Here is a 27,837-nt window from a genome sequence, read left to right on the forward strand (position 1 = left end):
TAAAAACTTACTACTGCAATCCAAAGTTGTTCAGTGGTTAATGTGAAAGTTGACCATTTGCTTCAGGACCACATACAATTTTCCCAGATGCAGGAAATATGATTCCCAGTTAGATACTCCTCAGTGAAGCCAAAACTAAAGGCTGACTTTGGCCTCATCTTCATTATGGTAAAAGGCTTAAGCAATTTTTAAAGTGGAGGGAAGAAGATTGTTTATCTATTAGACTTGTATTTTGTCTTTTTCTTTTTTAACGAACTCAAGCACCTTACATTGTTCTCCTCCTGCTGCTGTCAGTCTTATCCCCACAAGAACCTTGTAGGTAGGTTGGGCTGAAAGTTTGTGACTGGCCTAAAGTCACCCAGTTGGCTCCATGGCTGAGTGGAGTTTAGAACCCAGATCGCCTGAGTCCAGTCCCACACCACATTGGCTCCATACTATATGCACACACACACTATCCCAATTAATTGAAACCCTCTCTGTCGTGACTTCAGTAATCATGGTAACAATTTTATATGATTTTTAGTTCAGCTTTAAGGGTAGAACTCTCTTTTAAGATTTATATGATGTTTCAGAATATTCTACAGATTTCATATATAACACATGATGGCAGGAAATTCATGCACACCTATCTGACAACAAGCTCCACAGTAGAATTTATTTCTAAATAAATGTGTAGGAATGGGCTGCAGCTCGGTGATCAGAGATCTAGTCAATACATGCAGCACAGAATGAAGTGATTAAGTTCTGAGGTGGTAGAATGGGCTGTATCAGTTCTAGCTGCAAGAGGATAATCACATTTTTGAATGTTCCCCTAAAGCAGGCTTCATCCTGCATTGTGGGGTGATTTTAGTATCCCTGGTGCACATTCAACATTGTGATTTAGATAGGAGTTGTCCTACTGGCTCTTTCTTTTACAACACTGTCACAAAGCACCTGGTCTAAAACATCCCCAAATTTCTACCATTTATGTTTTGCTTCTTACATTTTTGAATAAAAGTAAAATTCCTAGGGTGACAAAGTCACCCAGGAAGCTCCATGGGAATAGCTGACTTTGTGACACCAAACAAAGCCCTCCCACAAAATGTTACAAAGCAAGGTTCAGTTCAGATAATATTGGTCTCATTTTAAAGCTAAGATTCTAAGCTAATCTTAGAACCCTTTGAGAGAAAATGCCAACCAGAACAAAGGTGTATAGGATTTTGTACTTTACTGCTTCAGGCACTTTCTCCTGGGGTTATAAAGTTACCCAGAAGCAACATCTGTTTGGTGATTTTTTTTTTAGCGTAGTTGAGTAATTAGTAGTAGTAGTAGAAGTAGTAGTAATATAAATAAATAACAACAATAACCTATTTTATTCTCTCTTCCTTTTATTGCTCGATGCTTTCTTTAAGCGCCCATCATCTAAGCCTCATATCCGGAAAGGAGTGTGGTCTGGCTTGGTTGGTGTGAATGCTTCCAAGTAAGTGCAGTTTTGTTTAATAAGCAACAGTTTAACCATACTGATGTGATCTCTTGTTCAGTTTTCCAGAATAGCATTTTTAATGGATGTTGCCTTTCAGGTTTTCTTGCCTGCTAGTTGTATTTGCCTGGACGGTTTCCTGTTGCATCATTTACTACAGAGAAACTATCTTTCACAGTTGTACCAGCCCATTTGTCCCCTAGCTGGTGTGAAAAGGCCAGTGAAAATCAGTTCTTGAATTTTTTTTGGCACAAGATAAAATAGCCTGGCATAGGTGTCTCCCTTTCTTTGGCAATCCAACCTGTCTGCTTCTCTACAACAGTTTAGGATTAATCATAAGACTCTGACAGAAGAGTAGAGGCAACAGTCAAGGCTCTGTAGTAGGTCTTTCTAGCTTGGAAAATAAATCTAAGGGATGTTGAAGGGGCTGTCAAACTTCACAATTTTTGTTGAGAGCTATTTCAAACATCACACCACCACCATCACCACATTAAATTGTTATTATTATATTATAATGTTCCTACATGGAAATCTGGGCCATGTAGTAAAAGATGAGTTATCTGCAATCTGTACACTATGACATAATGACCTGGTTCACATCAAATGCTAATCCATGGTTTATTTAACTGGTGATTTGTTGTCCCAGGGTTTGCTTGTGGAACAATTGAATAAATCATGGTTTGTTTTCACAGTCCTCTAGGTAGTTTGTTGCTCTCCTTTGCCCACTTCTACCCTGCATCCCAAATGTCTTTGTACTGGCACATAGATGGGCTGGTTTGGGTTTTTTTACTGCTTTTGCCTGCCACTTCTGTAGGCTGACAAAGCAACCCATGAGCAACCCACAGTTCTATGTTCACACATAACAGCAACGTATAGTTTAAATAACCCAGACTCCACAACCCAACCTCAACCAATGGGTCTTCTTTCTGGCTTGTTCATGATAATGTGGCTGAGTTCACAAATCATGACAACCCAGAATTCAACAACCCATGGGTTAAATAAAATAAAATAAGATCAGTTAGCATTATGTGTGAACCAGGTCAATATTTTTTACTGTTATTGGACAATTGAGCAGTGTTCTGCATATACAATCAGTGTCTGCAGTGGGTTAAACACCCCCTAATTCTTCTGAATTTTCTTCAGAATAAAATTGAATTTGTTGTGCTAATCTGAATGCCCTCCGTAAAGTAGTATGTGGGGGTATTATGGGTGAAGTATGGGTGGGGGACAGGGGAAACAATTGTACTAATCACATTCTCAAATTGCTTGGTTATTTTACAATTATTTGATAAGTACTGTGATGTTGTTCATTTTTAAAAAGAAAAACAGTGCTGTGATCTTTTCATAGTTTCTAGTTCATGTTATTTCTCGTCTGTCCCCATCTCTGTCAAGATCTACCAGAAAGTAAGGAGGAACTGTCTGGTCTGCTTGTATCAATCTATTCAGGTGCAGAGAAAATGTGTGGGTGAAGCAGGATGTCATAGGGTCAGTGGATTAATTCACTTTCTGTTACTTCTAACCAGGAAAATTGATTTGGACTTTGAATGATTCACAGTTCAAACAGTCTCCTGAAATGAATTAAGTTTGAAGTACGAGGCACCACTATATATACCTTCATGTCAGGCTTTGGACTTTGCCCGGGCAATTATCTAGTCTTTCTTACCCAGTTGGTATCCTGCCTTCCTAGCTTAATGCAGGCTAGATGGAACAACTGTCAGGTGGATCCACAGTTGGCTCCAAAGTCAGACTCAAAGTGCTTCTGAATGGCACCTGCTCAAAGTAGAGTGAGGCAATGAGCAGGATATCACAGGGGTCAGCCCTGGGACCAGTGCTCTTTAATATTTGCATTAATGCAGAGAGGTGCAAGAAATGCTTATTAATTTGCAGGTGATGCAAAAATTGGATGGGATAACTAATACCATAGAAGAAAGAAACAATATTCAAAGTGATCTTGATAGGCTGGAGTGCTGAGCTGAAAGCTGCAGAATGAAATTCAATAGAGGCAAATGCCAATTTCTACACCTAGGAAAAGGGAATCAAATGCACAGTGTGATAGTTGGCTCAATAATATTACAAGTGAGAAGGCTCTTGTAATTGTTGTAGATCACTAGCTGAATATGAGCCAATTGCAAAACACATGGCTGCAAATAAAGTGGATGCTCTATCAGGCAGTATTAATAGAAGTATAGCTTCCAAATCATGTGAGGTACTGGTTCTCCCCTATTTGGCACTAGTTAGGCCCCGTGTTGAGTTTTGTGTCCAGTTCTCAGTACCACGGTTCAAGAACGATGCAGACAAACTGAAAAAAGTTCAGAAGAAGGCAACAAAGATGATCAGGGGACTGGAAACAAAACCCTATAAGGAGAGATTGAAAGAGGTAGGCATATTTAGGCTGGAGAAGAGAAGACTGAGGGGAGCTTTTCAAATACTTGAAAGGCTGTCACACAGAGTATGGCCAGGATCTCTTCTCAATCATGCCAATGTGCAGGATATGGAAGAATGGGCTTAAGTTACATGACGCCAGATTCCAGCTGGACAACAGGAAAGACTTCCTGGCTGCTAGAGGAGTACGGCAATGGAAGCAATTACTCAGGGAGATTGTGGGCTCTTCCACGGTGGAGGCATTCAAAAGGCAGTTGAACAGCCATCTTTCAAGGATGCTTTAACTTGGAGTCCTGCATTGAGCAGGGTGTTGGACTCATTGAGCTTATAGGTTCCTTCCAACTCTACTATTATATGCTTCTGTGATTTTCCATTTTTCCTACTTGTTGACTGTAGCCTTTGGACAAATGTCTTGGCTTTGACTCTGCCCAATAAGTTACTTTGTTTTAGACTGGGCTTTCTAGGAGATTCCTTAAATTTTTAGCCAACTACTCCTGGAGACCCCTTACAGCAGCAGCTGATCCTATATGCAGTCAATATGAATTTGCTAACTTTGTATTTCCATGGCTCAATTATCTGTCCTAGACAATACATGCAAAGCAGTTTGTTCATTCCCTCATATGTTTCCCCTATGCTGCTCAATGATTCTTAGTTTTGGTAGCAGGTGAGGAGAAATTAACATGGAGTTTTTTCCATTCACAGAAGTATTTTAAAATCCATTGCATATCCAGAGTTGTTGACCACAGTTGTATTCAACGGACTTCTAAATTTCATTTTTAAGAACTGGTAAAATGTCTTATCTTAAAATCAGGTTTCAAAGGAACTGTAAAGCAGTTAAATAAAATCTGAGGAACTCTGTGAATTCACTGTTTTATTTCTGCAAATACTTTATTTCATTTTATTTTTAAAAAGATTTTATGCGGTATCTACATTGGAATATAATGAAATTCAGTCTGAAAGCAAAAAAGGGTTACCCAGATCTGCTAATTTATTTTGTCTGTAGACTCATCTGTCAGTGTGTTGGAGGGAGGGGGAGAGAAAATGGGAGGATTGAAAAGACCATGAATGTTTAGATTTTATTCCCTTAATATTGAGCCAAATTCTTTGCTCAGACCATTGTGTACTAAATTGATGGAACTATATAATAGAACTGACATCATGCAACCTCTGTTTAGCCTCAGCAAAGGGAGAGCAAGGTATGCTGAAGAGAGGAAAGAATCCAAAATACATGAACAACAATGTGAGCAACAAAATGTGCTCTTCTTGGATTCTCCCTGTAGTTATCAACCACCCACTATCCCCATGTAATGTACATCTCTGTATGCAGAAGGATAGATTATGCTTAACCTTGTCATTTCTGCTGCAAAGCCCAGTTTCCGTCCAGCAGAGGGCACTCAAATTCTGTTCTGAAAGCTGTGCTGATGCACTTCATGACATCATTACCTTTTGATAAACAGACTTACGGTAAATGGCCCGTTATGTTAGCTCATGCATTATATTTATAAGACACAAGGGAAAAAGAGCATGTGCTTGCTAAAGAGCTCACCAGGCATTTGGCGAAGAGTACTTATTTTCATATGTTAAAGAATTTAAATAGCATGAAAGGGGAGAGGGCAGAATGAGAGATTCACCAAGTCTCTTATAAACACAGTTGTTCCTAATTTCTTCTTAGAGATCTTCTTTATGAGTTCTGTTGCAATTGGTAGTTGTTCCCTTCTCTTTTGTTTTTTAAAGCTAGCCACTAATTGCTTGATTTGTGTTTTTTCTCAACTGACTTAAACATACACATATACTGTAAGGCTTAGAATAAAAATGCTCATTTTGGGGAGCCATCAGTGTTGTTATTATCAAGTGCATTCTTAATGATGCTTCAACCTTTAAAAGAAAATATTGCACGATAGCAATATTAACTATATTACAGATGGTTAATTGTGATTACATAATTCCAGGCCAATGGTATAACTTGAATCAAGTCTGGAAGTGTCATGGAAGTCCTTTCATACAGTCTACTTGCATTCAAAAGAAGACAGAACAGTTTACTTAACACTTGAACAAAATGCTTGTCTATGTACGTATTTCACTTCCTTGCTGATTGCTTTTTGAGCACTGTAAAATATGTGGTTATACTGTAATGTTGTGGCTGAGAGACTGAGGGTAGTATCCCATGATGGTACAGCACTTGTGCTAATGACATGGTAGCCATTTTAAGCCAATGCTACTGCAATGTCATTAGTGCCTGCTAGCGCAAAGAACAGAGGCAGCAAAGACAGTGAAACAAACTTTCAACCCAAAGTATCTAAAACTGCTTCTCTCCCACCCCCCAGAATACCTAATTTCAGGACCTCTTGCAGGCAGGAACACCATCAGGACAGATATACACCATCAGAACTCTCTGTAGATATGATATCTCTCTCAGTGGAGGGCTTGTGAACTCCATCCTAAGCTCCACTAGCCAGTGGACCTGGAGATTGCTTACTTAGCCCTGTTTAAATGAGAATAAACAAAAAACATGTTTTAATGTTGATACAGTTGAGGTGTGATAAAATATAATGGATTAATCCAGAGAGGGAATGTTAGACAAGAGTGAAAAACAGCTATACATGGCTATTTTTCATTTGTCTGCACTCCTTTTAGCATGGGAAATACTGCAAGAAAAAGAGGTAAGCTGGGAATGGAAACTAGGATGTGTAGTTAGGCTGCATTCTCTCCAAAAATAGACTCTGGGTACAATAAACAAATCATAGTTCAAATCACAGTATGTAATTAATAAAATAAATAGCATTCATCCTTATAATTATCAGTACTAGTAAATTGCAGCATCAAAGCACTGCCACAGCTCTAAAGGTGAAGAAGCCCAAGAAGAGCTTCCAGTAAATTTCTGTGTGGACAGGGAGGTTCATATGGGATATGTATGTCCAGAATCCAACCCCTAATAAACCACAACAAAGAATAACTAAGGGCAGGAGCAATAGAGAAGAAGTGAATGGGAGATACTTGAGCCACTGTAGAATTTGTTCAGGTGAACTTCTAAGTGGATGGTGCCTCTAGAGTTACAGATTAGGAGGAGGTGGGTGCTTAGGGTGGAAGCTTAAGCTCTGAAGTGAAAGAGGCATCTACTTGGGGTGTGGGCCAGGATAGGTTTGGGTTCCGGAGCTAGCAATGGAGAACTGACAGGACTGAAAAAACCTGCAGCATTTGAACCTGACACCTAGGAACATTTTTTTATCCCTGGAGACTGAACACTCAATATGAGGGCTCTGAAGATAACTGAAGATCTGCTAATAAAAGTTGGAGTATTATTAGATTCTAATAGGATTTTTGTTGCTGTTCTAATTTTTATTGTTGCCCATCTCGTAACTTTAGCATGAGGTAAGCTCTGAATTGAGATTATTAATAAAAACATAATTGAACTTTCTAAGTATGCAGCAATCCTGTTGGTTTTCAAAATATCAGAATAGCTCTCATGCAAGGGAAAACTTTTATTGCCAAAGGAAGGACTGGTTCACTCATGCAAACTGGATATTTCTTGCAATACTGTCCCTTCAGTGATAAGGGCTTATGAGGAGAAAGCTCCATATGAACTGGACTACCTATAGATATGCCTTGAAGTATCCACTTCCATCACCATTGATTGCAGTGGCATTTCTTCTGGGTACTTGAACCCTAAAATAATCTAAATAACCTTCCTGTTGCAAACGACATCTACATGCAGCCTGGTTTATACAGAAGGCCTGACTGACTGTGGGAAGCAGGCCATAGTCTAAAGACAGGCTTCTTTGCAGCACTGCTGTCGATCCTGAGTCTTAATTGGACCTTGTTAAAAGTACTTTGTCTTATACTGCTACCTGTTGCTGTCCTCACTAGGTTAGAGGGAGAGGGCACAAGAAGCAGAGTAACCAAGCAGAGCTTGGAAGGAAAGGAAAGGAAGTCTGATTAAGTTTTGTCTCGAAGTGTCTGTTTTTGGGTTTGTCCCTGCATTGATCTGCAAGGGAATGAGGCAAGTAATGGCCCCTTGGGGACCTTCAGGACTTTCTTCTCAATGTCAGCCGTCATTTTCAATCACCCTCTCCCTCCCAGCCATTAATTTTGGCCCGGGATCATGGGGACTTGTCCATCTATCACACCTAATTGACACTAAATGATCTGTCAGTTTATTGATGAACGGCAGGAGTGGAATTGTCACAATATATTTTACTTTCTAACAACTCCTCCTGACAATTTTACCTTGTCCATCTCACTCTCCTCACATAAATCTCCATTGGCCTCTCATTCCTTCTCTTGGGCTGTTCTGGTGCCAGCCGTCTCCATACCATCAGCACGCATCAAGGACATCAAGATGGCGGTAGAGCTGCAGTGTGTGGGTTTGGGCTTTTTTTTCTTTTTTTCTTTTTATAGAGTGGATGTTCCAGGAATGCTAACTGGCTCTTGTCCTCTTCTCCTTCAGTGTCATTGCTGGGGTGGTTCTCTCCTTGTCTTTTCACAGCCTGTTTTTAAACTCAGAGCTGGCAAAAATAAAAAGACAAAAGGGACAGAACAGAAAAACACCTTAAGGACTTTCTAACACAGCCATGGCGGCTGTAGAGCAACTTAAGTGTTGCACTGTTTGTTTGTTGCTTTTATGTTTAATCGTTGGGCTAATGAGATGATCACAATTGATCGTTTTCCTCATATCAAGAAGATCTAAAAGGGTGGGATTTTCTTTTACAGATATTCTTGTTCTGAAATGAAATAGCAAAACATTGTTACCTTGCCTTGTTCTTTAAGGAGTTTCTGGATGTTTAGGTCAGAACATGGATGAGGAAGGATTCATCGATAGAACTTTTGGGCTAGCAACCCTACAGGCCATTGCCATGTAATGGTGATAAATACTTGGTGTGGGAGATCATATCAACAGTAGGAAGCTGACCACAAGCATAATCCGATCTCTTCATTTTGGAAGAACTGGGTCAACATCTCTTAATCCTGTTGGAGACTGAATGGTGCAACCAGAAAAAGGAAAGGTTCATGCTTGCCTGTTGTAATATGTGACTACCTGTCATACTCAGTAGACAGCTGAGAGAATAAACCTGTACGAAATCTAAATCTCAAATTTAGATTTGTGAGAACATTGATGGCCATTATTCACTTTTTAGGTCTCTAGCTAGATATTTGTTTTTAGAGTTTCTTTTAGGGAAGCCAAGATAGTTAAAAACTATTGTGCACTACACAAATTGTTCATCTCAATATTGACTCACACCTAGTGCCTAATATGGAAAGGTATGGGATTTGAAATTGTTTCCAGTAGCAGAAATACCACTTCTACAACTGTGTAGCTCACTAACCTTCTGTATTTATAATGTCAATATTTGACTTTACTGGTTTTTTTGGGCACCTGCAACCTCTAACAAAGGCCTTTGGGAATGTATGCAGACATAAATCAGAGATTTACGAGATTGCTGAGTGGACTGTGGCTCTGTTGAGAACTACTACTCTGGCATAATTAAGGCAGAGCTAAAATTGCTCTGTTTTCCACAAAGTTTTGGCAATGCCAAAGAATCCTTCCTTTTCTTCAATTACTTTCAGCAGGATTTACCAAAATTTTACCTGTTCATTTACATTGCCTCCTCTTGCTCTCACTCATCCTTGGTGATGCTGTCTGGCTACACGGCATTATGACATTTATTTGCCTGTTTATTTACCAGATTTCTATCCAACATGTTCCTGTATTGTGTATGATATATCAGGTAAGATCTCAGTACGGTGACTAAGCAGGAATGTTTGCCCCTCGTCACATTCACCTTTCTGAGGCAGTCACATGCCCAATTCTGATTAGCTATGTAGTATCAATGGGTGGCATCCTTCTGCTCACTCCATGGTCCTTGATTTGCTAGGTTCACTGTGATCCAGAAAGAAATCAGAGGATGGGGGGAGCCATAGAAGCATCCCTGGTGAACAATAATATTCAACAGATTTTTTTAAAAAGTAAATGTGATTATACACAAGGTAACTCCTGGACAAACATTGTTCTCCACCCAAACTGCTATTTTAAGTCCCAGTATCAACATTGGAGAAACTTTAAAAACAGTCCTGGTAATAAGGGACATTGAAAAAAGTGCAGGTTAGGCAGTCGTAGGATTTTCTCTACTACATAAAAATCTCTGCATCCTCTAATTTATATAATTGGGGTAACATGTTCAAAATTTTAAAAGATATATTGATCACAAATTTGGAATTTTTAGCAGAAAAGAAATTATGTAGCTAGAAAAGGAAATCCATGTACAAAGGGAAGGGAACTAATACCTTTGCAGGAGAGCATCAGGAAATTAGTAAAGAATTGCTGCTCTTAACTACTGGAAATCCTGTCACAGTTCTTTTAGTCTGAGTTTCTAGTAGCTATTGTCCACAATACCATACCATAAAGATTCAAAATTCCAGTCTTGCAAACTGCAGTTTCCCTGTTTATGCCTTAGAGATAAAATTCTGTCCATTTTCTATCCCTTGAGCCAATGGTAATTTGTGAAAGCACCCTGTGTTTTCAGTTGCTTTGTTCAGAAGAAGATTGATTTTGAATGCTACAAGTCTAACAAATTGCTGTTTTCTGTCTGATGAATCCTCTCTTCAAAAATAAAATGTCTGTGAACATCAGTACTTTCCCTTTGCACTCTTCTGTCTGTTCTTCTAGCAAGAGGGCATCTTCAAGGGGCTTTCATTTTGCAGGTCATTCATAAAAGAGAAATAGCTTAGACAGACTAGGAAGTATGTTCGCTTCCATGCTGAAAGATCCCCTTCAGCTGTGATGATGCTTCTGTGTCTAGACCTATAGTATCTTTGATATTGTAGTCCTTGGCTCCCTGCAGAGCCCAGTCATTCCCCATCTCTCACAACTGGCAAAGCTCAGTTACTCTTTATCTGTGTGTTGCTTTCCAGAAGTGAAAAATCAGGCAATAACTTTCTGCGGGTATACAATAGCTTTTTCTTTTTGGACGTTTTCAAGGTAGTATGATTCCTTGAAGAGTAGATCACTACTTGTTGCTGGGTTCAGGGTAATCAGCAATATTCAGAAATATTGCTGAAAGTCATTTCTTGAAGGTGGAGGAAAGGCAGTTCTGGTGGCATTCCAATCACTTCTTGGTTGCAGAGCCTCTAATGAAGCCATCCCCAACAGGTGCCCACCAGATGCTTTGAACTTCAATTTTCATCTGTCCTGACCAGCATTGCAAATGAGCAAAAATGCCTGGAATTGCAGCCCAAAACATGTGGAAGGCACCAAGGTGGGGAAGTCTGCTGTAACAGGCTGTGGCTCTGTTAATGAAATTGAACAATAAGAAATCAGATATAAATATTAAGATCAGATTTTGTATTGAAGGGATACTTTGAATATTGCAGTTGGATGGAAATCTTTAAAATATGAGGTCTCTTTGTATTTTTCTGCTACATGCTAACTTGTATAACAGTAGTCTGATGGTTTTTACCAAGCCATGGTGACTTTAAAAGCAGAGAAGTAAGAAAAACAGTGGAACCAGCTACCTAGAGAAGTGGTGGGCTCTCCCACACTAGAGCTATTCAAAGAGAAAATGGACAGCCATCTGAGTGGGATGGTGCAATCTGGTGTCTTGCAATGGGAGGAGGCCCCTTCCAACTCTACCATTCATGGCCCCTTCCAACTCTACCATTCTATGATTCTATAATTGTATGATTCTATGAAGAGGGAGGAAACAAAATAGGCATGCTCTTCTAATTTAGGTCACAAGGGGGCAAACTTTGCACAGTAATGTGCACAAATCCCAGTACAGTTTCAGTTTGGCAGTTTCTGTTCTGCTGACCATTTGAGTGGTGTCCCACCAGGATTCATTCAACTGTCCATCTAAGAGGTGGGTAAATTGTGCAGGCAGGGTTAAGCAGAGTCTACTAGAGTTGTGACAGACTGGAAAGAGAATGTGGCCTCCCTGCATACTATTCTGGTAGAAGAGTGGAAAGCACAACTGACTGCTGTGTAAAAACTCAATTTGCACCATCTTCTTGATGTACCTTTTATTTTTTAACCAAATCTCAGGGCCCCTCATAGGCTGCACACTCAGGTTTTAATGTTATGGGTCATTCAACTTGTTCTGCACACACATGCACTTTGTCTCGCTGAAACAAATGCACTACCTGATTGTGTCTTATTACATGGGATGACATGATTGACTTATCTGTGCCAAGACAAATAGATTCCAAAACAATACTGTTTACATGCATTTATTTTTATTGTTTCATTTTTCAAAGAATACGATTACAAAATACCTCATACATTAAAAAGAAACAACACAAGATACACTACATACACACACACCACATACACACTTAGTGCACCCCTCCACTGGACCATGGCTGTATAATATTTTTTTTCTTCATTTTCTTCTTCTTCTTTGCTTCTAGCTCTAACTTTCCACTCTTTCAGGAATACCCCTTTCCATCCAAAATTGCAATGTATCAGCCAAAGGTATAATACCCTTCCCTTTTGTTAGTACATATTCAATAAGCAAGCTGCATACATCACTGAAATCATTCTTCTTTATCAATCCTTTTTTATCGTACGTGCATTTTCCTAGCTGGCAGCAGACACTGAATAACCAGTAGATATGATACATCAGACTATATTCTAAATATAGTGCTTGGAAACTGTAATGGGCATACATATTATATGTACTGTACATTTCTCTCCTATTCTGAGCATAGTACAATTTAGAAAAAATTAAATACATAAATGGATGATAAAGAAGTAAATTTTGAGAAGACAAGGGTGGTATCTTGAAATGTTCAGTATGATAAGTTTCCGGCCTCCCCCAACCTGGCACCCTCCCGATGTGTTGGACTGCAGAGCCCATCCTTCCCAGCCAGCATGCTTGAGGGCACCAGCTTGAGAAAGGCTGGCCTAATAAAGATATTCTCATGGACTGCAAACATACATGCCCCAAAATGCAATGTATCCCCTTGCCTTTATCCACCCCTCCCCCCCCCCGCTGCCACCAATGCCATCACAAGGTATGTAATTCATTCATTCTGTGTTGAATGTCTGTACAAATGTCTGTACAAAATGTCTGCGCTGACTTCCAGTGCTCAGCTGTGTACTCATCACAGCAAGGAAGAGTAACTAGGGTCTTCCATGAGCTATGGACATTAAAAAATGTCAAGGGCATTTGCCCACATTTATCCCACTTATGTCCCCTGTTAAAACAGGTTAACGGTGTCTAATTAACCACTGAACATTGTCATCCTGCATGAATATAGCATCCTTGCTCTTCTTGGAGCCTGGCTATTTTATCTCCATTAAATCTCCACAGTATTCCATTAAATAGGAGAGAAACATTTTAACAGAGATGATGTCTACATTAGTGCTGTCTTTCACCCTTCAGCACTTAACCTCTGGGAAGTAGCACTTATGGCAGATAACTGCATTCTCACCCCAAAAGGGAAAGTGGGAGCATCATTGGTATATGCATCAATGTATACATAGAAAGCGACTTCTATTTTCAGCAATATATCCTCTGACATATTAAAAAAATCCCTTAGAAAAACCGTCTTAGATTGTTCTTTCTCTCTTTGTCTTGCATGGCGCGTGTGTGCACACACACACACAAAATGTATCACTTTATTTCCCCCCGCCAACTGACTTCATTTCTATCTGTGGTGTTTATATTTATAATGGTCCATTCACATGTGAAAAGTTTGAGTTGATGATCTGGTTTTCAACTTCTAAATACTTTAGATAAGAATCAGACCTATAAATTCTAGTGCATTCATTCCCTAATTTTTCTAACTGAGGAAGAGGGAACACTATCAGCTATGGACAGCTAATTTCAGTATAGCTATCCATATACTATATATTATATAGTATAATAGTGGGAATTTAAATGAAGTGTGTGTGGGTGTGTGTAAGGGGCAGTGGATCAACTTTATACGTGTGGTCTAATTAAATGTATTTTGGAAAACTAGCTTTGTTAAGAAGGTGAGTTTGCGTCCATAATATAGGAAGCGCTGATCACAAGCTTCTTGCACTGGAGCTGCTAAGTGTATTTCTTTCAATTGAAGTGACTCATGAGAAACCTGTTGGCTATTACATTTATAAAATGACAACAGGCTTGTCTAAAATATAATACCTTTTATTAGAATCCAGAGTCCACTACAAAGGTTAAGTACATTGTACTTTATTCACAGTATTATTGTGTATTATTCTCTTTTATTGTGGCGGCTTTGCAGGCAACAGTGTGCCAATAGAGTTAGGTCAGTGGCAGATCTTTCATGGGGGGCAGGATATATTGTGATACAGAAAAGCCCTGTTATGTTTTTTGTCATACATTACTCCCACTTGAGGGAACAAGAAAAGAGTATTTCTCAATCCAGAGTTAAAAAACTTCATCCTGTGAAATAGTCAAAGCAATCAGCAAGTGATGGAGTATCTGCTAAAAAGAAAGCTGGCATTTAATTAACTTTTCAAAGTGCTGGTTCAGCACCCTCCATGTTTTACATTTTGAATATTGAACAAGCATCCCTAATCGGATCTGAATTAGTTCTGGGCTTGCTGGGGTGGAGAACGAGAAAGTTGCTGCCTGCCCTCTCACCATATTCTACCTTCTCCCTCCAACTTATATTAGTTAATTCATCCCGATTTTTCCTGATCTACAGGGCATCTGACCCAGCCTCTTCCAGAGTCAGGTGAAAGAGCTAGGTTAAATAGCAAATTCTGAGTTTATGCATAAGGAAAATAAAGAGAGTCTCCTACCTCAAGGTTTTGTACCTTTGGTAGTCTGGCACAATCTCCCTCTGTGGGGCAAAGGTTCTACGCTTTCATATTGCTGCTGGTTTGGGCTATTGTTCAAGGGCAGATTTACAGGCAACAATGTGCCAAGAAACCCAGAATGGAAATTATTTTGTTTTGCAGTTCTTTCCAGTACTCTGTGTGACTTTGTTGAATCTCTTTCGATTCTGAAAGTTGTAAAATATTCAATTTCATTTGAATCTACTCTGCTCATGGCCAACAGTAATATTTGAAATAATTGTTAGCATATAAAATTGAGAATGTATCAAAACATACTTTTAGGAGGACCATCTGTTCAGTTATCATACTTGTCCCTTCCTGTGCAAAGGTATTATGTTGCTTTTGAAAGAGAACAGCTTCAAATGTCACAAGGCAACCGCAGCTGCAGACACACACGTCTTGTACATCCTTTCTTTGTTCTTCCTGTATAACATGCAATGCAGCAGTTTTTGCATCTCCCTGATATGCCAATTGTAAGTGAAACTTGCACAAGCTACTGCAGTGAAATGAGCAGATTTGCATCTTGCACGTTACACAGGAAATTTGAAAAGAGGCTACATGAGCCACCTTATTTTTAGATCTTCACCTGTCAGGATGGTGTACAAACAGGAGAAACTCACATTTGCAAGTACAATATTAATTCAACAATTAAAGCATCATAACATTAAAATTCAGCAATGATAAACAAAACTATTTTACTTCCTTAAAATCAATGCAGTCAGTTTAAAATCCCTGGGTAAATAAAGGGTTGCAGAAAAGGATCACATCTTCCAAACTGGGTGCAGTATACTTCTATTGTTGCTGGTTCTCCTTAATGTGAAAATTTGCTCTCACTTTGGGTACTTGTTGGACCTTTGGAGGCAAGGGAATCCTAAGCTCCTGATCCTCTTTAGTAATCTCAGCTGACAGATTTCCATGGAATGTATTGCCAATCGCATGTAAATTAAATCTGTGCCTAGAGTTTTATCTAGATACTTTAATTACTACCTGTATCTTGTGCCCCTTTTACCAGAGGATTATATTGAAATGTACTTCCCCTGAGAAAATACAAGAAGCAATTTTGAGGCACATTTATTGTGGTACTGAGTAATATATTTATTCTGACAGAAAATTTCATGAGCTACAGTTCACTTCATCAGAGGACACCTTAAGAGAGCTGCTTGAGACCTTTGCTTCTCTGAGGACATCTGGCACCTTTTTCAGCACTGGCCTTTTTTATCTTTCAGATCAAAGAAGAAAGCTGCAGAACAAGATGTTGAAGAGTAAGTTATTGTCACTCCATTCATTGTATTTCTACCTAAAGAAGATCTTGTTTTATAGTTTTGCCTGTAAGATGGTTTTCTCTTTGTGATTCCTTCCAGCCACCGCCTGAGACAGCAGAGCACAGAGGCAGCAGATGATGGAGGAGGTATGGCCCTCCCTTTTTAACTGAAATTAATGCAGGCACATTCCCACGTTTGAGAACTCTCCCGTTAAGTTAAGGTGAATGGGATTTTTTTTCTCGGGGAGACAGCAGCTGAAATCAAGATTTTCATGTGAAGTAGAATATCAAAAAGCAGAAGCAGTAGCTGCCTAGACAAAAGCTGCCTCTACTGGAGAACTGGAGGAGCTGCAATAGACACTAGTAGCTTCAAAGTCTCAGGAATGGAAGAAGGAAACAAGAAATTATTTGTAGACTTTAGCACTGACATTAAAGGAAAGAGAAAGGGCATATTTGAAATGTAACGTATTTGCAAAAACAGATCTTCCCCATTTCTCTCTCGTCTAACTTCCTTGCCTCCTGTCTGATCTCCTTCAGGGCAAGCATGGCTGAAATATATCTGAGTTTTCTCATTTCACTGGCTCTTGGATTATGACTTTCTCACACCTCCTAAGGACAATACTGAAGGGGTCTTGCAAAATTACTTCTGAAAATTAAGAGTGCCCTATTTGGCATCAAGCCTGTTCTCAAAGGTGGGCATGTGATTCTTGGGTTGTCCCTCTACTGTCTGCCTTCCACTGACAGCTGTGTTTTTTCACAGCTTTCTGGCTGGCCTTCTGCTGTGCCTAGCGTTACAGTTGCTGTGGGCTTGAGCACCTGGGAAGAGTTTTTATTAGCCAAGAGAAACAAATGGGAACCTATTTGCCTAGAGAAATATTAACTCAGGGCAGCAGGAAACATGGCAGGCAGTAGATGCCTTCTGCCAGTAGGTGCTTCATTAACTTGACCTGACTAGAGCCCTGCCCATATTGCAGAACTGACCTGCTGCATTAATTGATGCAAAAATATAACACTAAGTGATTAGCTAAAATGTGCCTCCAAAGATCAGAGAATCATACATGTGGTATGAAATGAAAAGTTGATCAAGATGAGCTCTCCTTGACACACAGCCAAGAGTGAGAAATGCAAGAGCCAGTTCATACAATCGACAGAGTGAAACTGCCGTAGATGCAGCAGGCCTACACATGTGCTCTTCAGCTTCATTGATGGGGCACTTCTCTGTCCATCTCACTTGGGGTGTAACTCTTTGGTTTCAGTGTGGAACTTTTCTGTAGTATAGCATACTGCTGATGCTACATAAATAATGCTGGACATTATTTATCATTTGTTATAAAATATTGTGCCAAGAAAGCCAAAATTCAGTGCTTAGGAATTCTGCAGCACAGCAGTATGATGCAAGATCATACCTACAGGCTAAACTAAATCCATTTACATGCTGTATTCTGAACCTGCTATTTTAGTTTCTGCAGAATTTAATGAGGATTAAATCTGATCATGGTGGAAGAATATTATAAATTGAAAAATAAGGAGGATGATCAGTTGGAAGCATGTCTGGAAACAAAAAGAAAGACAAACATAGAGAGTACAGAGACAATTTCTGTTGTTCACTGAAGTATTTGAGGACTGTGGGAAGGGACTGCCACCAACATGCTTCTATTGCAGTAGGAAGGGAGAGCAGCTGCAGCAGCCTGAATGAGAAAGTTCTGCCCACTGGGATTCTTTACTGTCCTGTTTGGGGGTAGGGGATTGTTAATAAAAGAATTTTGTAGGTGGTGTCCTTGCATTTGCTGATGCATTTCCATAATCATAAAGATTTAAAACTGGCTTTCTTTTAAAAATCAGTGTTTACAGGTATCAGGTTTACTAGGCTATTCTGCATACAGCAAACTATGAGGGCCAACAGTTCTGTCACAACATTGTTTCTTTGTATGTATATGCATGTGTTCCCCCCCACCCCCCACCGTGTGTGTGTGTGTGTGTGTGCATGCACACACACCTAAGCAATGCTGAGTCAATAGGCAGCTTACCTCAGCTACTTTTTCCATGTTTCTGTCTTGCTGCAAGACTCAGAGAAGGTCTCTGGCTTACCACACCATGGGAAGCCTGCCTTAATAGGATTTAATATAGTGACAACCTTAAGAATAATAAACTCTTGCAAGCAACAAAAATTGTTTAATTCCTAAAGGACAGGCCTGCTTGAGCCAGCTTTGACCAGGGGCAATTGAGGGCTTAATATTGTGTATGTAGCAATCAGGGTGATCTAAGAGAGAGGCATTTAAAGGTAATTGCTCTATTTTCTATCAATGTCAACAGGGAAAATGGGCAGAAGTAGCTGAGCTCAGTACAGTAATGGAGCTGGATAAGATGGGAGATGCCAGGCCCTCAGGAGAATTGGAAAAGTGCTATCTGTTGCGTGACTCTTGCACAGAGTAAGCTGCTTCTTCTAAGCTGAGAATGCTCTGTAGGTCTACATAATAGGGAAATAACTGTTTAAAAACAAAAAATGTGAAAGGAGTAGTTCCTTCCTTGCAGGACAAACAGTATTTTGCTCTGGTTTTCCCTCTTGATTGTCTGACTACAGATAAGCAGCCAGTTCCTATATGAGGCAGTTCTGAATGTTGCTATGCTCTCTGATTCCCAGCAATATCCTCTATCTGTTGTGTTCTTCATGAGACATTGAGCTAGGGAAATACCTAACAAGGGAAGGAAAAAGTTAGCTTGGCATTAAGTTCATCCCAGCAGCATTAGTCTGGTGAGACGGGCTTTATACCTCACCTGAACAGTCTTTTCCTTCAAACACCAACTATAGTCATTCACTTCTACAGAAGCAATTAAAGCTCTGTGGATGGGGGAAGGGTAGGGACAAAACCTGAATTGTGGCCATCTTACTAACCTGCATTTCAGGTGCTTATCTATTCTGTTCATCTAGGCATACGTGCTCTGTGCATTTAGCTCAATTATCCTAGCCTCACAAACCCATTTTGGTCCTTGACAGTGCAGCCTGAAAAGCTTCCAGGAGCATTAAGGGCTTAAGTCCACCCAGAGGAATAGGAGCCACAGAATATACTTGTTTCCTCCTTGTTAAGTGAAAGAGAGTTGTTTTCTGTAATTACAGAAGCATACAAATGCCCGCCAGATTGTCTAGTTAGCACCCAGTCACCCATGAAGATATCTATGAACTGGCCAATTGAGAGATTGGAGGCTAGGATAGAACTACCGGGTACTAGTGCATCTCAGTGCATCTCTGAGAATAACCCAGAGTTCGATTCAGTTTAATTCCACTCCTTGTGATTCTTTCCTAACAAAATTCTCAGTCCTACTCTGTTGAAATCCCCTATTTCAAGGGTCAGAGTTTCTCCTTAGTTTCCAGTTAAATAGCCCAAAGAGCTCTTTATGTACTCAAAGAAATGTTTACTAACACTGGTAAACGGCCTACTCACTCCCAGAGCCATATTAAACATCTGTAATAACACAGTTTGGTCAGCAAGGCCATGCAGATAGTCTGCAGTCTCTATGTAATAAGTTGATGCCTTTGAGGCCAAGTGTTTCTTAAGTGATCACTTAACAATATTGGAATGTTATCAAGGTCAGTGTTTACATTCAGAATTGGCCCCACATCCTGAGGCGTGTGAGCAAAGCAGAATCCACATCAGGGCTAAGCACATCAGATTTTCCTAACTTCCGGTAACCAACCAGGAAGTGAAATCCTCTATGTTGCCCTTCCTCCAAAGCAAATTATGATCTATTTATTTTTCCTTTCCTTTTGAATCTGCCTATTTCCATCCCCACAAATTTGTTTTTGAGACAAATAAACAGCAGTGGAGAAGGCTGAAGATGCAAAAGCCTGATTCCTTCCACAGGTTTCACCCATATCCAGGACAGCTTTTGCCCCTGCACCAACTGTGCTTCCAGTTGCAGTCCCTATTCTTTCTCTTGTTGATTTCTGGGGGTGGGGATAGAATTACAGCCTGTTCCACTGGTAGTTACTTTATTCATAAGACAGTAAATTTGAGAGTAGACCAGTCCAATCCAGGTTATTCTGCCCTAAGCAATTCACAATAAAATACTGTAGTTTCTTTGGCTAATCTTAAAAATCAATATCCAAATCTAATAAGGTGCTTGGCAACATAAGTTGCAGGTGTTCTCTTCAAAAAGTGTGTGCATATAAGGAGTCAGGATAGCTAAACATCAAATCTGAAGTATGTTTATGATTCTGGGGTGTAGAGCTGGTGAAAGTATGAAAGATACATGTAAGAACATTACATGTTAGCAAAATGAAGATTAGAAATATGCTAGGAACAAAGTAAATGACATAAGGAACAATCAGGGCCAATGACAATTATTGTTATATCTGTAGGTTTGGTCTGCTAAAATTTTATACTGAGCTGACCGTGAGACTTTTGATCAAGTATAGGCACAAAGGTGGATTCCAGGTATTTTGGACTACAACTCCTGCAGTCTCTGGGCAGTTAGTTCAAAACATTTGGGAGAGCAACAATCTCCTCCTCTTGCTTTAGTTTGTCATCAGAGGTTTGACCAACTGTCCTCCAGTGTTGCATTCTTGGTGTCTTGCTTAGCAAAGATTTTATTTCAGATAATGTGATGGATATGTAATATGGCCAAAGAGTAACCAGAGATTGAATGATGTTACTGCTGAACCCAGCAGTGAGGATATTTACAAACATAGCTGTTGACTTCCTTGATTTAGGGTGGGTCACTTGAAATGTAGTATGATGAGTCTCTTTCCAGATCCATATCTTTACAGACAAGAGCTGTCAAAGTAGTATAATGCACATAATTTGGGTAAAGGTTCTGGACAATGATAAGCATTGGTGTGGGCTTGATGGAACTTAGCATGCAATGCTTTCCTGCCAGAATTCTGTGAAACGCTAAATATATAGTCCTATTGAAGCTATGATAGTTGAATCCATAAGTGTAGTTGACGGACTAGGTTTACCTAAAAGACCCTTTAAGAAAAAGCTCTGAAATATGATTACAGAATTGAGACACCATCATTTGAAAGTGCCTGAGGCAAGTTCCTTTGAAAATTGCAGCTGTAGAGGGACAGCAAGAGAACCACATAGCCCTTGATTGTTGTGTTTTTCCCTCAGGACCTGCTCCCCCCATCCGTTTCTCATCTGATAGGAGCAAGAAAGAAAGCAGCAGTTTGGCTCCTCGTCTGTCTTATGAAAATCCGATTCTGAGTGGCTGTGATCAAACCCAGTTGGCTGTCAGCTGTGGTGGCCTCATGTGCAGGGAGGTGGCTTCTGAGGAGTGTCTGGATGTGGAAATGTCATAAGTGTTACCGATCAAAGCTGCATTTTTTAATAAACATATACAAGTTTTTTTTTAAAAAAAACAACCTTAAAGAATTTAGCATAAAAATGTAGTTTGTCCTGTTTTTGCACTGGAGCATGAAAAGGATTAAACAGAACCAGACATACCTGCTCCTGAACATGATTCAAAGAGAGGCTTATGAGAAACTTCTTTCCTACCACAGATTAAGGGAAAAATCAGGAATCCGAAGCATTAAAGGTTTTGGGTTTCCTTTCCCTTCCTAGGTGCCCTGTACACTCTAATTGATATGTGAAATATTGTACAGTTTTATCTTCTACCTCTTGATTTTGTGCCTTTAAGAATTAAGACAGATAATAATGCACTTCCACATATACACATGTTTTGCAAGGTTAGAAAAAGCTGACATAAATATTATCTACTCTTTTCTTTAAAGGGGGTCATTAGAATGTCTTAAGTATGTACCTCTGGACTGTTGTTACATACTACTGTTACACATGATATAACAATGAACTTGGTGTTGACTTAAGAATAGTCTTCCTAGCCAAACTGCTGCCTTCAAAAGCAGTCAGTGCCACATTCTGCTGAGGAACTGTATACAGCATGGGCATCATCCAGTGTAGGGCAACATCATTTGACTTGAATGGCCAGGAAGATGTTTGAAAAATCTTGGTGCAGAACTTCATGGCAAACAATGTTAATTCCAGTAACCTTAAACGTAAATAACCAAGGTACAGGTAATCGTTGCATTCAGAACGCTTTGGTTTTACCTGTGTTATGAAGATTTTACACAAATTAAATATATGTGGAGCCAAATCCCTTTGTAGTTTCTGTTCCTGAACCTAGCAAAAGTGGCCATCTACAGAGATTAAACTTCTTCTGTTCTTCAGTTCTTATATATTTGGGCACTGGAAATACATCCAGTGCTTCATCTTCAGCCTTCTGAATGCTTTCAGTAGCTTTATCTTTTACATAATTTTCTTGAATCTAACATTTAGGGAAACTTTGAACATGAATATTCATGCCCCAATTGGGGAACTTTGGATACTTAACTTGGATAGTTAACATTTACTTCTTAGTTTTAACCCATCACTGATACTGCAATCAACACGTGTCCAAGTATTGCATTCTATACCTCAGGAAGACAATAATTTTACTCTTGCTAAGCTCATGATGTGTCTCGTATTTATTCAGTGATCAGGCCAACCAGCTTCTTTATTTGCTTTCTCAGAATTCAGCAATGTTTTATGTATCTTTATCATATCCTTCCCCTCCCAGTCACTCCACTTTCCTTAGTTGAGCCTTTTCCATGTTGAACAATATTCTTAGCTATGGTATGGGCAGGCTAGCCGTGCTTTGAAGGGTTTTTTCCTTTTCTTTTTTTAAGCAGCTGATCATTAGGTTGACTTTCTCAATAGAAAGAGTCAAGACCCACGTGTGTGTCCTCACCACTGTCAGGTTTGTAGCCCTAGACCTTTTAATCTCTTTTTAAGGCAATTCACTGAACTAAATTAGCGTGTTGAGATTTTAGTTTAACTGAATCCATGTTGAATCCGTTGAATCCATTTCTTCTCTGATCACTTGCTTGTAACTGAAAATATATTGCACAATTATAGGCTGTTTAAAGAGGGCAAATCAGGGAATTAGAAATGAACTGCAGACTGGGTGTGGAATAATGCTCATGCTGAAGAACTTCTCTATGTCCTCAGCTTTCTGTTTTTCCATTTCCATACTTTCTGCATGTTGATTTTGTCTATTGAGTTTGCTTTTTATAGAGGGTTTTTTCATTCCTAAGGGAATGTCTCTTTTTCTGTTTCATTTCTAGTTTGGCAACACTGTTTTGTGGTTTAGCTGCAAGAAGCATTCACAGGACTCTTGTTTCATTTTGTTCTTTTTTTTAAATTCATGTTAAACCACATTTCAGAGTAACTCCTTCCAGGGCATCTTACAGTATATTAAAATAATGTATCAAAATGATGAAATCATAAAATCATAATGTAAAACACAGTGCATCTAAAGTACATAATCGGTAGCTGCTGAAAGCTGTACCAAGGAGTGTTTAATTTAGTTAGAATAATTGTGCTTTATACCTTACTTTTTACCCAAAACATTTTAGTTGCTTTTTACCTCCTCTATTGTACTGTTGAGAGCATGATAACTTCCAAGAGCTTTTATATGTAGTAATGCAGCTTTAAAGTTCCATGCATTGAGCATTTCGTTGACATTATATCCTGCTGCCACACCCTGCCCCCCAAAAAAATCCCAATGCAAAACACGTTTATTCTTAATTAAGAATCCATCACTTTGGACAAAATCCTTTGTCTTTTTAGGCAGAAAACTGTTTTACAACTCCCAGCATTCCCCAGCCAGGCAGGAGGGTTGTAGGATTTGTACCGAACAGCTAAGCAAGGATATCATGGATAGGAAATTTTGGAGGGCTCATTGATAAGGTTGCCATAAGTCAGAGACAAACCAATGGAATATAACAGCAACAACAGATATATTTATTGAATTTATTTATTCATTGAACTTATTTGAAAATCACCTACTAGCATCATTGGGCAGCTTCAGATTGTGCCCTTACCAGCTTATTAGCTCATCCAGTTCTGTGCGTTCTTTCTGCTAGCTCATGTTCTGTTTCAGAGTTGGGAACAACTTGTACCCTGTGTAAAATTTCCACTGCACTTCCCAGCCCTCTTGCTTGCCCCAAAGGGGAGAGGTAATCAATTTATGTTTATCCTCATTTCCTGTCTCTTAAGCAGTTGGTGATACATGCAAGGGAATTCCATTGTATGCGATGGATAAATAATTTTCTTTCTTGGTGAAATTCCAAAAGGCAGCTGATGTAGATGTTCATGTGTGTTGTATTAAATAAATGTTTGCCTTAATTGAAACAAACCTTACTGCCATAAATTTTTATATAGCACAAATGCTAAGACACATATATTACAATTGGAAAAAAATGAAATTATAATAATAATAATAATTATTATTTTTATTAGAACATTTCTATGCTGCCCCTTGCCGAAGCCTCGGGGCGGCTTACAACACAATAAAATACAATACAATATAAAAATAACAATATAAAATTAAAATTAATAATATAAAATAAATAAAAATATAAACGATATAAAAGAAGTTATAAAAGAAAAGTTATAAAAGAAAAGAAGTCGCCCTGGCCAGATAAATAAGTAAATATTGTTAACAATTAAAATGACATTGAAATAAAAAGGTCTTCACCTGGCGCCGAAAAACAAATAACGACGGCGCCAGGCGGGCCTCTCTGGGGAGCACATTCCATAGATTGGGCGCCACTGCAGAGAAAGCCCTCCTCCGAGTACATACCCTCCTAATTTCTTTCACGGAGGGTTCCTGGAGAAGGGCCTCTCCCGCAGATCTCAAGGGGCGGTCGGGCATATATGGATGCAAGCGCTCCTTCAGGTAACCAGGTCCCAAGCCGTTTAGGGCTTTATAAGTCATAACCAACACCTTGAATTGGGCCCAGACTTCAATGGGAAGCCAGTGAAGCTGTCGGAGGACTGGAGTCATGTGAACATAACGCCCCGTCCCCGTCAGCAACCTGGCAGCTCTATTTTGAACCAACTGAAGTATCCGGACCGTCTTCAAGGGAAGCCCCACGTAAGGCGCGTTACAGAAGTCAAGGCGGGAAGTCACCAGCGCGTGTGTCACCGTCGCCAGGCAGTCGTACTCCAGGTAGGGGCACAGCTGATTAATCAGCCGAAACTGAAGGAAAGCGCTCCTTGCCACCACTGTCACCTGAGCTTCCACAGAAAGCTCCGGGTCGAGGAGTACTCCTAAGCTGCGGACCTTGTCCCCAAGAGGGAGTGCAACCCCATTCAGGGCCAGGTCAAATCCACCCTCTCCGAAGCCCAATCCGCCAATCAACAGGACCTCCATCTTGGCTCTCATCCAGCCCATTACCTCGGCCAAGCACCGGTTCAGCACAGCCACTGCCTCACCTGGATTAGTGGAAAATGAGAGGTAGAGCTGGGAATATTTTAGAAATTTGTTCCATGAAATTTGTTTTGTAAGTTAAAGATGCAATCCTATGCATATTCTACCCAACTATACTGGTTCTTGTAAGCCTCTTACCCTAAATTATATTTGCTTAAGGAATTTTGACATCTTTCTGCTTTCATAAATGTTCCCTCTAATTATATTAGTATGAGATGCTGTTCTCTAGTGTTCCAGCTATAGTTACTATGTGGACCAGTTCATGTGTATCATATGGAGCTAGAGAAATTTATTTTTGCTCTAATGGGTTGCTTTAGAAAGTAATAATTTATGGCATCTTCTGATGTAAACTTTGCTTCATGCTTTTGTGCATCATTGATACAATTAATATGAGAACAACTGAAATCTGTTTCATGTACTTGCTTTTAAAATTTATTTAGTCTGTAACATTCCACAGTTAATCTCTATGATGAGCAGGTGGTCAATTACAAATCATTATACGTTTGTTATACTACAACGGAGAATATCATTTTGTGAAAAACAGCAACCAGATTCAAAATCTGAGCCTTTAACACATACAGATATTTTAACTATTTTGTAGAGTATCAATAAAGTATCCAATTCATTTTATCCTTCTACCATTTGAGAAGCCTGTTACATCAATAACCTCAATTAGCGCCAGCTACTCAGGTTCAGACTTTTAAGAGCTAATTCTTTTGCAGATACTAGAAGGTCATTTGCACATCTGTATCAGAGTAGTACTATGCAGAACAGTAATAAGAATTTGGCCTGTTTTCCGATCCGGCATGTATCCACAGCCTTAACCTCTGGGTCGTTATATTTGGCGTATTTTTTCGCATACATGAAGACACAGTTCCATGTCCCCTGCTTCAACAAAAAGATGGTGTGTGAATTAACTAATGATTTTCAGGGTCTGTACATTGTCTACCAGCATTGTATACTTTTGTTCCCTACTGTTTGTAAGGCAGGAGCTAGGAACAATCTAACATATTATCATATTTCCTGGTCTTTCTGCATCAAGCTTAGCATTTAAAATATGATCCACTTGAAACCTGAATCACTTCAGTTTATTTTAATTTTTAAAAACTTTTTTGAGTTAAATGTTTTAAATATCCTTCAAAAATCTTAAATTATTCGCATTATGTTTTAATTGAGGGTGAAATAGCATATGCTCATTGTTCTCACAAATAGCACCTAATCCTAGTAAATCTGCATTCTAGGTACCTTTATATTTATCTTACCTACCCATTGAGGCCCATTTGCTCATTCTATCTTATCCCAGATAGATTATTTAATTGGATGATTTCAGTGTCCTGAAATGCAGCTTCCTATTTAACAATATATCCCTCTTGGATGCACACCTTAATGTAGTGAGGGAGATTGAGAGGGGGTTTCAAGAGAAAGCAAGGAGGCCAGACTCTCTCACTAGTCTTCAAGCAGAAAGGTGCAAACAGAGGCACTAGACTAAGACATATCCACCCTCCTCAGGATTAGTGGTTACATTCAGCAGAAGGGAATAGCTATATCTAATGGTCATGGGGGTGGAGAACCCCCAAAGGGCAGTTATTGGGCAGAAGTGGTAACTGAAGCCCACACTGCCAGAGGATCTTTCACAGCCAATGGCAGTGACACTCAGGCTAACTCTGGTTAGTACTGCACACAAGAAGGAAATGGGAAACTACCTCTGAATTTTTCTTACCCTGTAAGCCTAAGATGAAATAATCCAAAATGAAAAAAGAGAGTTGAAACTCTCCCAGTAGGAAGACACTCAAACATGTACTGGGGAAAACCAAAGGACAAGTACAAATAGCATTGTTGTTAATGAAGCAACCAGATCTAAGCCGAAAGGAAGTCTAGTGGTCAACATGCACAGAGGTGAAAGGAAATTCTGATGCTGAGCAACACATACAGTTGGAACATGGAACATAAAAACTATGAATCAAGGAAAACTGGAAACCATAAAACAAGAAATTGAATGGTTAAACATCATAGTACTTCGTGTGAACAATCTAAAGTGGACTGGAATGGGAAATTTTCAGGCAAAGATGAGGTGTTTTACTCCAGAAATGACAGAGACAGAGGAAATGGAGTAGGTCTAATACTGAGGCAGGTAAGGAAGCAGTAAGGGTCTATAGTACAAAGTCTGACTGAATCATGTCAATCAAATTCTTGGAAAACCTATCAATATAACAATCCAAGCCTACATTCCAAGAACAGTTGCTAAAGAAGAAATAAAAAACTTTTTTGCATGTATCCAAGAGGAAATGGATAACACATCAAAACAAACCATTCTAATCATTCATAGGGTTTCCATAAGTTAGAAATGACTTGAAGGCACTTAAATACAACAACAACGTTAATGTCTCTAGGCTCATTGCCATTCGTCCTGTATACCCCAAATAATGTTTGTCCTTAAGTATCCTAGGATACTTCAGAGCAGCCATCTCCAGCCTATTGCCCTCCAGATATTTTGGACAGAAGCTCCCACCAGCCCGAACCAGCATAGCGAATGGTCATGGATGAGGATAGCTGTAGTCTAAAACATCTGGAGGTGCAAGGTTGGAGAAAGATGCTCTAAATCATTCCAATTTACTTAAGGACTTCTGTTCACCACTTTGGGTATATAGGCAAAGGATATGTGTGCCGAATTTTGCTATGAAGATAAAA

At 39.4% G+C, this 27,837-nt stretch overlaps 1 protein-coding gene across 2 annotated transcripts in view; it reads left to right on the forward strand.

The window, feature by feature from the left end:
* IFT43 (intraflagellar transport 43) overlaps nt 1–27,837 on the forward strand; it is a 60,087-nt gene that overhangs the window by 22,327 nt on the left and 9,923 nt on the right. For both annotated transcript variants that reach the window (XM_044436029.1, XM_044436031.1), the window contains exons 3-5: nt 1,392–1,459; nt 15,845–15,880; nt 15,980–16,026. In XM_044436029.1, coding sequence (XP_044291964.1) covers nt 1,392–1,459; nt 15,845–15,880; nt 15,980–16,026 — 151 coding nt within the window. The remainder of the gene's footprint in view (nt 1–1,391; nt 1,460–15,844; nt 15,881–15,979; nt 16,027–27,837) is intronic.

Source organism: Varanus komodoensis, unplaced genomic scaffold, assembly GCF_004798865.1.
Source record: "Varanus komodoensis strain SLA01 unplaced genomic scaffold, ASM479886v1 scaffold3, whole genome shotgun sequence".
In the NCBI taxonomy this organism is placed as follows: Eukaryota; Metazoa; Chordata; class Lepidosauria; order Squamata; family Varanidae; genus Varanus; species Varanus komodoensis.